The sequence below is a fragment of the Elephantulus edwardii genome, unplaced genomic scaffold (assembly GCF_000299155.1).
Source record: "Elephantulus edwardii isolate Elephantulus edwardi_28Jun2011 unplaced genomic scaffold, EleEdw1.0 scaffold00031, whole genome shotgun sequence".
Lineage (NCBI taxonomy): Eukaryota > Metazoa > Chordata > Mammalia > Macroscelidea > Macroscelididae > Elephantulus > Elephantulus edwardii.
In genome coordinates, this window is record NW_006399781.1 from 700,957 (window position 1) to 714,473 (window position 13,517).

At 39.8% G+C, this 13,517-nt stretch overlaps 1 protein-coding gene across 1 annotated transcript in view; it reads left to right on the forward strand.

Moving 5' to 3' along the window:
• The window catches only part of USP13 (ubiquitin specific peptidase 13 (isopeptidase T-3)), a 203,905-nt gene that overhangs the window by 88,550 nt on the left and 101,838 nt on the right, over positions 1–13,517 (forward strand). Inside the window, exons 5-6 of the mRNA XM_006884032.1 lie at positions 8,293–8,435; positions 9,456–9,640. Coding sequence (XP_006884094.1) covers positions 8,293–8,435; positions 9,456–9,640 — 328 coding nt within the window. The remainder of the gene's footprint in view (positions 1–8,292; positions 8,436–9,455; positions 9,641–13,517) is intronic.

The following is a 13,517-nucleotide window of genomic DNA, read 5'->3' on the forward strand; positions in this document are numbered from 1 at the left end:
GCAAGAACAGTGAAACCTTTAACTATGGCTAGCACAAATGCAAGAATCCTCAGGTCACACCTTGCCACAGTTTCTCTACAGTAATGCTACAGTCTCTCCACCACCATCATCAGGGTATTTATTGCTCATCTTAAGTCTTGTTGCCACAAGTCTTGCTACTTAGTGTGAAAAATGCGCTCTCGCACTCATGCTCTCTCTCTGTCTCTCTCTCATCCCACAGCTATTGATAATTTACAAGACCAGTTAAGGTAGCTGAAGAGTAGAGGGGACTTAACATAATGGCATTTTTCTCCTTGTCTACCCCTCCCCCCACCCCAATTTGTTTTTCTCTTTGAAAAGTAAAAGAAAAATTCTTTTATTGTTATATAACCCCTGCCCCCAAGTCCACGCAACTGTGCAGCCTTCATTCTGGACTCCTGTCATGACAATAATACCCAATCATATATCCCTTTTAAACAATTCTCTCCCTCATCTGTTTCAGTACAGTATACATCATTTATCCCCTTTCTCAGTCTTCCCTCAACCCTGATGTCAGTTCTGTTTTACAACAGTGGCCCTATGCAATATTTGTCCTTTTGTGACTGAGATATTTCACTCAGCATAATGTCCTCCAGGGTCACCCATTTTGTATAATATTTCATGAGTTCCTTGTTTTTCAATGCAGCATAGTATTCCATTGTGTGAATATACTACTTCTTCTCTATCCATTCGTTTGCTGATGGCACTTGGGTTGTTTCCAACTCTTTCCTATTGTGAACAAAGCCACAATAAACATGTGTGTGTAACTTTCCAGGTATTTAAACACTTTTAATGGTGAGTTTTTCTTCCTTCACTTCCTTCTCTTTTCATTTTTTCAATTAACTTTTCTTGAGAGTTTTTAATCTTCCTGAATCATTCTGGTGGTGCAGAGAAACACAGTTCTGACTCTGATCCTCACACCTGTAAGCTGACACTGAGTACCTAGGGGACCTGTGGGGTGGCAGTGGTTCAGTGGTAGAATTCTCACCTTCCATGTAGGAGGCAGTGGTTTGATTCCTGACCAGAGCCCTTCATGTGCAGCCACTGCTTTCTGTCTTGGGAGGCTTGTATATTGCTGTGATGCTAAGCAGTGTTCAGCAGAGCTTCCAGACTGGGAAGACAAATCAGGAAGAAAGACCTGATGACTAACTTCCACAAAATCAGCCATGAAAGCCCTAGAGGTCATAATAATCAGATCTGCAGCCAATCAGGGATAGGTGCAGGACTGAGCAGTATTTAATGCATATATATATATTGTCATGAATAAGGGGCGAGCCTAATGGCAGCTAAGAACAACAGCAACAACATTTCCCCTACTTTTCTTGTTTCTATATTTCCTCCTCCATGCCTGCCATTTCTTTTTCTACTCCATGCATCCCCTGACTTCTCAGAGCCTAGCCATAAGTGACAGTGGGGTCAGAGTTGTTTGAGTTTAGGCATCCCAGTTCATTTTTTCCCTTTTCCAGTGTTGCTAGCACCAGAGCCAGATGTCTAGGTGCCAGAGTCTTCTGAGCGTTATATGGCTGTGTCTCTGTGGACACCTGCTCTCTTGCGCTTGCCAAGAGAGCACACTGGTGCTTGGACTGTCATTAGGGACTAAGTGTCCACCATTCACCTCTGAACTGGTTTATAATAAAGTTAAAACCCATAGAAATGAAAATTTGGGACATTTATATCTTGGAGTTTTATAGTCTAATTATTAAACGTGACACTTCTTTTTTTTAGTTTTAAATGTTGAGTATTGTATGCAGAATTAAGTAATCTTTTCCCTCACCCCTAATTCTCTGGTTGAATTATGTTACTGTTACAAAGGATAAAATACATTAGTGAGCAAAATGGTCTTACTTTGTCCTGTTCCTTGAAATTATATACTTAAACTTATTTCTCTACTGTAGAGGGTTCTTACTGCTCTTGTTTAATATAATTCTTATTTCTGCTCATAGTGAAGCAAGGCAGTGATGAGAAATATTTTTCTCTCATTCACTCATTAAGGAAAAGGCTTTATGTAAAAAAGTTAATAAAAATGCTTTGAAAAATATTTTATTACTATGATATTAAAAAATAGCTTGATGTATGACTATTTAAAAAGGAAGTGCTGTAGAACTCTGTAATTTATAAAATTGTGTAGTATAAAGTCTCAAAACTACAAGCTATGGTGTTTAATATGTTCCTGTGTTAGGTGCCATTGAGCTGACTATGACTCATAGAGACCCTATCAACAGCATAGAGTCTTAGAAAATTAAAATATTTTAAGAATTTTTAAGAGAAATAAAAAATTATTTGGAAGGTGGAATAGAGAGAGAGAGAAGCCTGAATTTATCTGATGACGACCAGTAAGTTATCTGTCTAGAAGATGTTAGCTACTGTGTTGTCTTTTTAAACTTTTTTACATTTTTTAGTGTTTGATAATGAAATAAACTTTTAAATAACAGAAATTGAGTAATTTGTGCCCCCCCAGCCCCCATCCCCACCCCACCCATCTCTTCTTCTTCCCATCCAAGGTATATTTTAGTTTCGGGTAGTAAAAGGTAAACTACCTCTCACAGTGTACTGTACAGAGGTTCTTGCCTTCTGGGCTCCTCATCTATATTAGAGCCTCAAATTTATCACCTTCATTCTGGATATCAGGAAATTGAGGAGTGGTACAGTTGTGGCTCTCTGGTTTTTTCTCCCTTTTCTGGTTTCCGTGGTGTAAATATTCTTACCATGGACAATGTCAACCTGCTAGCATGACATTACTGAGTATGACATTGAGAACAAATGCAGAGTAGCACACTTAAATAGAATTCCACCACTCAGAAAGCATAAAATTAAATAGTAATGCACTTAGTGAGTCTTCCTACCTCTTGATTTGCAAGAGAGTCAGTAAAAGGATGTTGTTGTTGTTGTTGTTATGTGCCGTCGAATCACTTGCGACTCATAGCAACCCCATGTACAACAGCCCTAAACTCTGCTCTGTCCTGTGCCAATCACACCGTCTTCGATACACACATCCCGATTACCCGAGTCACTGAATCAATCCACCTCATAGAGGGCCTTCCCCTCCTGTGCTGTCCCTCCACCCTCCCAAGCATGATGTCCCTCTTCAAGGACCGGTCCCTCCTTACAACATGTCCAAAGTATGTCAGATGGAGCCTCAGAATCCTTGTGTCCAAGGAATCTCCTGGTTTAACCCTCTCCAGGATGAATCTGTTTGTTTTCTTGGCAGTCCATGGTACTCTCAATACTCTTCTCCAGCACCACAGCTCAAAGGCATCAGTTCTCCTTCTATCCTCCTCAGTCATTGTCCAACTCTATGTAATAGGATGAGGGACGGAAATATTTGACTTACTGCCTCTGTCAACTCCTGCTTCCTTTGTTTTGACACAAGAAGAACTGGTTGGCGCCTGACCACTGTCAAAAAACATTTTGATCAAAGATTCTATAGAGCAATTCTGATCAAAAGAGAGAAAATTCAGAATAGAATTTGGAATTTTTACTGACTCTAGACTTCTGGAATTATGAAAGCTAAATGAACCCTTTGAACAATTGCCCTTAAGATAATCTTTAGCCTTAAAACAAATATATTCCCCAAAGTCTTCTTTTTTTTTCCTTGAAGGCTAAGGTTTTTTTTTCATTTAAAAAAATTATTATTAATTTCAATGAAAATTTACAGAGACTTTGTATTTCCATTCATTCATTGTTTCACTTTTCTCCTCTTCCAACCGTCCCCCGTATTGCACTACCCTCTTGGAAAAGTAAAAGAAAAATTCTTTCATCATTTTAGAATCCCTCCCTGCAGGTCCACTCCATTATGCAGCCTTCGCTCTGGACTCCTGTAATGACAGAAATACTTAATAACATATCCCTTTTAAACAGTTTTCTCCCTCCTCTGTTTCAAAGCAGTATACATTATTGAACCCATCTTTCTCAGTCTCCTCCCAACCCTGAGGTCAGTCCTGTTTTACAACAGTGGCAATATGCAGTATTTGTCCTTTTGTGACTGAGATACTTCAGTCAGCATAATGTCCTCCAGGGTTACCCATTTTGAATAATATTGCATGAGTTCCTTGTTTTTTAATCCAGCATAGTATTCCATTGTGTGAATATACCACAGCTTCTCTATCCATTCATTTGTTGATGGACACTTAGGTTGTTTCCAGCTCCTTGCTATTGTGAACAAAGCTTCAATAAAAATGGGTGTGCATATCTGCTTGGATGTCATTTATGGTCTCTTTGGGGTATATTCCCAGTAGTGGAATTTCTGGGTCTAATTGTATCTCTATTTGCAACTTTTTAAGAAGGTGCCATACTGCCCTCCATAGTGGTTGCACCATTTTACACTTCCACCAACAGTGAATAAGGGTTCCAGTTTCTCCACAATCTCGCCAGCATTTGTTGCTTGCTATTCTGTTAAATTTTGCTATTCTGACTGGGGTGAGATGATATCTCATAGTTGTTTTGATTTGCATCTCTCTTAGAGCTAGGGATTTTGAACATTTCTTCATATGCTTGTTAGCCATCTGAATGTCTTCTTCGGTGAAGTGTCTGTTCATATCCTGTGCCCATTTTTCAATTGGATTATTTACCTTTATCTTGTTGTGGTGCTCAAGTATTTTATAATTTCTGGATGTAAGTCTCTTATCTGATATGTCATTACCAAATAATTCTTCCCAGTCTGTGGCTCCCCTTTTTACCCTGTTGGAGAAGTTTTTGGATGTGCATTGAAGTCTTCGTAAAATCAAGTAATAATTTAGTTTCATTGTTACTGAGTATTATGATTGTCTAAGAACTATCCACATGGGGTCAAAATGAAAGAAGAACTCAAAAGAGCAAATAGTAACCCCAGAGGACAGCAGATTTTTGTTATTAGGGGAAGAAAACTCAGAAAAGAAAGGTGAGAATAGTTGCATAAGTCACAAAATATAATCAGTGTCACTGAATTGCACAGGTCGAAACTGTGGAACTGGTATGTGCTTTGCTGTGTATATTCTCAGCAATAGCAACAAAGTAATAACTTCAAGATGACATAATAATAGAAAGATAGGGTAAAACAGAAAGTGATGACTTTTGAATATTATCTTTAAAAGTATATTTTGTTTTCTATAATTTATTTTTTGTTATTAGTTTTAATGAATGTTTCCAGAGACTTAGGGTTTCTAGTCATTCATTGTTGCATTTTTCTCCCTGCCGCTCCCCACCAGTTCACTTTTCTCCTTGATGAGTAAAAGAAAAACTCTTTAATTGCTATGCAATCCCTCCTCCCAAGTCCACTGCACTGTGCAGCCTTCCTTCTGGACTCCTGTCATGACAATAACACCTAATCATATATCCCTTTTAAACAGTTCTCTTCCTCATGTATTGCAATGCAGTATACATCATTCCTCCCCTTCTTCTCTATCTTTCTCAGCCCCAGCATCAGTCCTGTTTTACAACAGTGCCCCTGTGCAATATATGTCCTTTTGTGACTGAGATATTTTACTCAGCATAATGTTTTCTAGGGTCATCCACTTAGCATAGTATTTCATGAGTTCCTTGTTTTTCCAGTGTTGCATAGTATTCCATTGTGTGAATACACCGGAGCTTCTTTATCCCTTCATTTGTTGATGATCACTTGGGTTGTTTCCAGCTCTTTGCTTTGTGAACAAAGCCACAATAAACATGGGTGTGCATATATCTGCTTGGGTGACAGTTATGGTTTCTTTAGGGTAAATTCCCAGAAGTGGAATGGCTGGCTTAAATGGTATTTCTACTTGCAACCTTACTATTTATTTTTTAATTATGGCTGGGTTTAACAACTCTCTTGCAAAATTTATTAAAATTTTACTATTGGATTTTGTGAGCTGGTTTGTAGGAACTGCAGCACATTATTGAACTTGAGGCTCACAGAGTCTTGGGGTGGAGCCAGGTTTCCTCACTCTACCCCAGGTTACAAATCCAAGGGAAGGATAATTTGCAGTGTAAGTATAGGATGATGGGTCCTGAAATTCATTTCAAGGGGCTCTATGTGATTTTTACACAACACAGGGTCAGTATTTTATAGTGGCCCAGAAGTCTAAGGACATTTTATTGAGTGCCACTTAACAAAGGATATTCAAGGAAAAATCTTAGTCGAAATCATTATGCAATGCAAACTGGAATATAAAAAGTTTCCAGGTCAGGGAAACAATGCAGGACATCAGTGATGTGACAAAGAAATCCTATCAGACCAAAGAGATTAGGTTGCTGTACCCTGACTGCGGCATGGCCCAGACCCATGCAATCCAGAATGCGCTTTTAGGGGAACTCAGTCCTGTTTTCTAGAAGCACTCCTAGTAAGGAGTGCCATGTGAATTGCACATTCAACGGGAAGGTTAATTTGTGCTCTTGCCCTTGTAAGAGATGAATGAGAAGATCTCTTCTAAAACGTTTAACTATGCTTATAGATGCCTGAGTCATAATACCCTATCAGCCTTTTGAGTTCAATGACCCATTCCTTGTTCCTTCCTTGTATAATGTCATCAGTTGCTGGTGTTCAGTGTAATACTGGAATTTTAAAGTTAGGAAAAATAGAATCTGATTTTCTTTGTGAATCACTTTAGCTGCTGTGGAGAGACTGGGGGGCGGGGAGTACTAAGAAGGAGACGTATAGGGATGCTGTTGTATAGCCAGTCAGGAGAGCCGGGAGGAAGGTAGGTACTAGGATATTGTTGAACAGATAGGATTTCTGGATGGGAGTGGGACAGTCTCTGATCAGTCTTCATTGCTGCCCAGGTGAAAACATTTAGCTGCGAAGTTCGGCTAATTTTACAGGATGTGAGTGATGTAAGGAATCCTAGTAGTCTACTGCTAACATGTCATCCTGCTAATTGAGAGGTCAAAAGTTCAAATCCACTTGCTAATCTGGGGGAGAAAGATAAGCAGCCTAATCCTGTAAAGATTGACAGCCTCCAAAACTTCCTGGATGTTTGGCGTGAGGCAGCTGACAGTGTGTGGGTGATGGTGGGCCAGTGATTTAGAAGGCTGGAGCTGTTGTGCTGTGTTTTAAGTTTAGTTGTTTTTACTGTATTCACAGAGCTGGGAATCTGTGATTACAATCAACTGTAGGGTATTTTTAGGCACCACAAAGAACCTTCCCATACTTTAGCCACATTCCCCAACTTCCAACCTCCCGACCTCTAGGCAATGACTTAAACTACTTTTTGCCTCTATGGATTTTTTTAAACATTTTATGCAAAGAGAATCATGCAACTTTTGATTAACTCATGATGAAACATATTTTTGTACTTCATTTTAATTAGTGGCTGGGTAATATTCCACTGTATGAACATGTGACATTTATTTTTTCATACGTCAGTTAGTGGGCATTTGAGTTTCTTTTGAATAGTAATAATTGTGTGAATATTCATGTATATACCTTTTTTCTGTGGACTTAAGTTTCCATTTCTTTTGGATAGACACCTAAAAATAGGCTAACTGGGTCATTTGATAACTCTGTTTAATAGTTGAAAGAACTACCAGATTGTTTTCCAAACTGGCGGTACCATTTTACAATACCACCAGACAATGCGATTTTAAAGACAGTTAGGAAAAAAAAAATAGCTGTATCATTATCCAAATAGCAAATGTAATGTTGGGCATATTGCCAGGGTCGATTAGGACTTTGAAGAAGGCAAAGAAACTATCTTTGCTCTCTTCTGTGGTTAGTTGGTGGTGAGCTGGACCTCATAGATCTGCGTAGGAGGTGGACTGGTCTGGCACAGAAACACCTAGGCATGTCCCCATGCTGGGTCACATCTGCTCTAGATTAGGAAATGGAGCCATGCTGCAGATATTCTATTAATGTGCCCTTGACCACATGCCTTTAGATGATGAGTTGCAGATATCGGATATCTGGGTGTGCCTTTGCTAGAAGGAACACACACACCTAGGCATTCTCATGCTTAATTTGACCCTTGTACATTATTCATCTCATGCTCTCATGCTTCTTCCTCACTTGCTAAAGAAGTAGGAATTATTAAATGTGACCCCTGAACTCAACTTTACAAAATAGTAGATGGGTGGTTTCTTTGATAGCTTGTGTTATTGTCAATGATACAAACTCTAGACTGAAGACAGAACCTTGCTCAATCCAGGGGAAAGATGCTAGGTCCCAAAACTAAGCATCTCATTTTTATGACAGTTGTGGGGCATGAAGTTTTTTCAGATGAAGTATTTTACATATTAGTATTCACTAATCAGCTTTTAAATTCACTCCCTAGAAATTGCTGTCCTCTCAGATTGCTTTTATCTATTGTGTCTGGGTTTTTCTTATAGGTAACTATTGCTTGTGATGCAGTTCTCAGCTCAAAATCTCCATACAGAAAGCAAGACCCAGACACCTGGGAAAATGAATTACCAGTATCCAAATATGCCAACAACCTCGCCCAATTGGACAATGGAGTCAGGATTCCTCCAAGGTGAGAGTCAGATAGTGAAATGTGACTTTACCCTCAGAATGTCCAAATACTAGCTTCTTGGGAGGAGTGATAGGGAATGGCAAAGGACACACTGACAAAGGAGATTAATCAGAACAGCCTTTGACAGGCACTGTGAAAATTGGACAATTAAAACAGACGTTCAAGGGGGAAAAAAAAGAAGAATGAACTGGGGAGGAGGGTAGAGAAAATAGTGCAACAATGAATGAATGAAAACCCCAAATCTCTGTAAATGTTCATTAAAACGAACAAAATTTAATAATTAAAAATAAAAAGAAATACTGGCTTCTCTGCTTTAAAGTTGGATATACATTTGTAGTGGATGCTGGCGATGGGCTAACCAGTGCTGCAACACAACTTCCTGAAGGCTGAGCCACAGAGTTCCCCAAAAGGGTGTTTACTAGCATTAAATGGTAAATGTCTGTAGGATGCCTGCCACACAATGGACATTCAGTTAGTTCCCTTTCTAATGAACTTCAATATAAGGTAGTTGTTTTTGTTGTTGGTAGGAGCTGTCAGTCAAGTACAACTCATAGTCACATTTTGTTAGTTTTACTCTGTCCAGTTAGTGCCAGCCCTTTCAGTGTTTGTACATGTGAGTCCCATAACATAAGTGTAAACTTGTTCAAGCACTGATTTCCTCAGGTGTGAGTTTAGAGGGAAGACCCTCCCTCATGTGCCCTGTTTTCTAGAGAAAAAGGCATCTGGGAGGAGCATCTACTTCTGGGAGAAGATGGGGTGCCTAGTGGTCCTGCTGCTCAGGCGGGAGACAGTGGTGTGCGAGGGGAGAAGTGTGCTCTGAGGGAGCTCACCGCCAGTGTCTGATTTTCTGTGACCTCTCCCTCCTCAACTTGTGAAATTATTTATTAATTAGGATTCGGGTGCGTTTATAGAGCAAATTAGCTTTCCAGTCAACAGAGCACTCTGTTTGCTGGTGATGTTGATTTTCCGATTAACATCTTGCACTCTGACTCCACTAATTGCTCTTTAATGATTTTCCAGTGGTTGGAAGTGTGCCAGATGTGACTTGCGGGAAAACCTCTGGTTAAACCTGACCGACGGCTCTGTCTTGTGTGGAAAGTGGTTCTTTGACAGTTCTGGGGGCAACGGACATGCGCTGGAGCATTACAGAGACATGGGCTACCCCCTGGCTGTGAAACTAGGAACCATCACTCCAGATGGGGCAGGTTAGTGTGCTTTCACTCGCCTCGGGAATTCATAGTGGCTTCCTCTGGCTCCTAATCCCTGTGGTAGGGAGGTGTGGATTTTGGACTCACATTGCCCAATTTTGAATCCTAACTCTGCTTTGTAACCTTGGACAAGTTTTAAAAATCTCAATTTGAAATTCCTCACCTTGATGATGATCATAGAACCTTCTCTCAAAAGTTTGTTAATGTGCACAAAGCATTTAACCCATTTCACCTACAAAGGTCTCAGTAATAGCTGGAGTTGTTTTCATTCTGGACATCTCTTGGGTGAGAGGAAAGAGCAGGAAATAGAATTTGCCCAGTTGAGTAGCATGATAGAATCTCCCATAGGAGTAGGAAGCCCTCAAATTCGTTAAGAGGATTAGCATCACTTTAGGAAACAATGGATTAATTATGGAGAAGAGGAGCTATAAAGGACACTGTGTGCTAAGAGTCTGTGGAATCATTTGATAGTAATGGTGTTTATGTGCAGGAAGGATTAGAATTGTTTCCTGCTTGTGTCAGCTTCAGAATCAGGTCTGTTTATCGGATTGATTTCCCCTACCTTCTCAAAATGTACTCTAAAATGTTGGGTTTTAGTATGTTTGTATGGTTAATTCTTCCTGTCATTTTAGGCAGCAAAAGGGAAATAATCTTAAGAGTAAAAAAAAAAAAAAGAGTTGTAAATAAAAAATGTAAGTATTGAGCAGACCATTGGCTCTTTCTGATTATAAGAACCTATTAAATAGTGAAGAGTAAAGCCAAATACAAACAAGGTTTCTACCAAATTCTGAAGTTTGAATTTGATTGAACATTCAACCAAGAGGCATTAATAATTGTGATTTGAATATAAAACTTGGAAACTAAGATAGGTGGTTGGAAAATGTGACAGAAGTGAGGCTGGAGTGTACATGATAGAAATTTGTATGATTTCTTATTTGAAAAAATAGACAGTGAAAGGGAGGGAAAATCTCAATAAGATAGATTAACACGTGGCTGCAACAGTGGGTTTAAGCACAACGGAGATTATGAGGATGATACAATATGGTTAGGGTTTCATTTTGTGGTACATAGGGACCCTGTGAGTCAGACACAACTCAATGGCACTTAACAACCCCTCCTGAAGTTTTACTTTAGGTACGTTTGGCTACAACTATCCATTTTTTCTGGTTGATTTAAACGGCACAAAAATGTCATACATTTTGTTGTAAATGAGCGAATGAAAAGCCAATTTCTTTGTAAACTCACACTATGTTTTTTTATTTCTCATCATACAGTGGCAGTTTTCTAGTACATTTTTTGAGCATATTTATATCCTTGCTTTATGATGTCTTTTAATGAAGACATTTAACTTGCTTGTCCTTTTGTGACCCACAATTATTTAATCTGAGAGTTTAAATTTTCTCCCATTATATGAATGAAACTTTCATGCCTGTTGTTTTGTGCCCTCTAGTTGCTTGCAACTCATAGCAATGCTATGTACAACAGCTCTTAACCCTGCTCTACCTTTAGCCAAAGTCATTATCTCTGACATACCTACCCTATACCCTAGGCACTGAGTCAATCCATCTCATCCAGGGTCTTCTTTTCATTCATTCATTCATTCATTGGTGGAAGATCTATTAACAATCTGTGTTATGCAGATGACACAACCCTGCTTGCTGAAACTGAGGAGGACCTTATGCACTTGCTGCAAAGGGTCAAGGACTGCAGCCTTCAGTATGGACTGAGGCTCAATGTCAAGAAGACAAAGATTCTCGCCACTGGACCAATTGGCAGCGTCAGAATGGATGGCGAAGAGATTGCGATTGTTCACAGCTTCAGTTTGCTTGGCTCCACAGTCAACACTCTTGGCACCAGCAGTCAGGAAATCAAAAAGCGTATTGCGATGAGAAAGTCTGCTGTTAGGGACCTCTCTAAAGTACTCAGGAACAACGGTGTCTCTCTGGAGACTAAGGTGCACCTGATACAGGCCATGGTATTTGCAATCGCTTGTTATGCATCAGAGAGTTGGACAATGACTAGGGAGGACAGAAGGAGAGTGGATGCTTTTGAGCTGTGGTGCTGGAGAAGAGTACTGAATGTACCCTGGACTGCCAGGAAAACAAACAGATTCATCTTGGAGAGGATTAAACCAAGCTACTCCTTGGAGGCAAGGATTCTGGGGCTTCGTCTGACATACTTTGGACACGTTGCAAGGAGGGACGGGTCTTTGGAGAGGGACATCATGCTTAGGAGGGTGGAGGAACAGCGCAGGAGGGGAAGACCCTCTATGAGATGGATTGATTCGGTGACTGGGGTAATCGGAATGGGTGTGTCAGAGGCAGTGCGTTTGGCGCAGGATAGAGCAGGGTTTAGGGCTGTTGTGCATAGGGTCACTATGAGTCGAAAACGACCCGACGGCACATAACAACAACAACAACAACATTGAATATACCATGAGCTACCAAAGGAACAAACAAATCTTTCTTGGAGGAAGTGCAAGGGAGTTTGGTAGAGGCAAGGATAGTCTCATATACTTTGGACATTTTGTCAGGAGGGGCTAGTTCTTAGAAAAAGACAACCTGGTGGGTCAGCGAAAGAGAGGAAGACTTTCAAAGAGCTAGATTGACTCACACATTTTATTATTCAATTCCTATTGTCCACGTCACACAACAGACCCGCCAGGTTTTAGTGGGGCTTAAGAGAATTCAGCCAAATCCCCCACTAACCTTTTTCCTTTCAGGTGAGTCCCAAAGCAGCTCAGCTAGCAGGTTCCAGCTTTTGCTGGGTCTGTGATGGGACCACCGACTCACACATTTTAATAGTGGCCTTAGAGCAGGGTAGACCTCATGAGGTTGGTGCAAAATTAGGACAAGGTTCAGATTTGATGATCATAAGGTCATTTAGTTGATTTCATGGTCCTCAATTCCAGTTCAACCTGCGTGCTGAGCAAATTATTCGAGAAGCTGAACTCTATGAAAAGAATGTGGCATTAGGAATGGAGGAAGACTCAACAGTAATTTTTAGTATGCAGGTGACAACCTTGCTTGCTGAATGTGAAGAGGATTGGGGAGGACCTGCTGCAGAATCAAACACTACAGCCTTCAGTATGAATTACATCTCAATGTCAAGAAAACAAAAATATTCACTGCTGGACCCAAAGGCAACATTTTGATAGATGAGGGAAAGATTGAAACTGTCAGTGATTTCGTCTTACTTGGATCCACAATCAGTGCAACTTGGTACCGGCAGCCAGAAGATCAGGTGATGTATTGTACTGAGAAAGTCTGTACCCAGGGACCTAGCCAAATTATTGAGGAGCAATAGTGTTAGTTTGTGGACTTAGGTGTGCCTGATTCAGCCCATGGTCTTTTCAGTCACTTGCTGTCAATTTCAGAGCCAGACAATGCTTAAGTGTACAGAAGAAGAATTGATACCTTTAAGGTGTGGTGTTAGAGAAGAGTACTGAATATCTCATGGATTGCCAGAAGAACAAATGGAGAAGGTGGAGCTAGAGTGCTCGTTGGAGGCAAAGATGATAAAACTTCATCTCACCTACTCTGAGCACCTGAAAAGACAGGGTGATTGATGATGGGCAATGTCCAATAGTGATTAATTTATAAAGCATAATGCATGGGAATAATTGAATAGTGTGAAACACAATGTATATACAGAACTTTTAAAGCAAACCAATATAAAATAAATGTATATATTTATATATAGATAGTACATATATTTAAAATTAATATTTAAAGATATAAATATTTTTTTTATTTTATTTTTTTTCTATAATTATACTTTATTAATTTTCATAAACATTTACAGAGATTTTGGGTTTCCATTCATTCATTGTTCCACTATTCTCTCTACCCTCCTCCCAGTTTGTTCTTGTCCA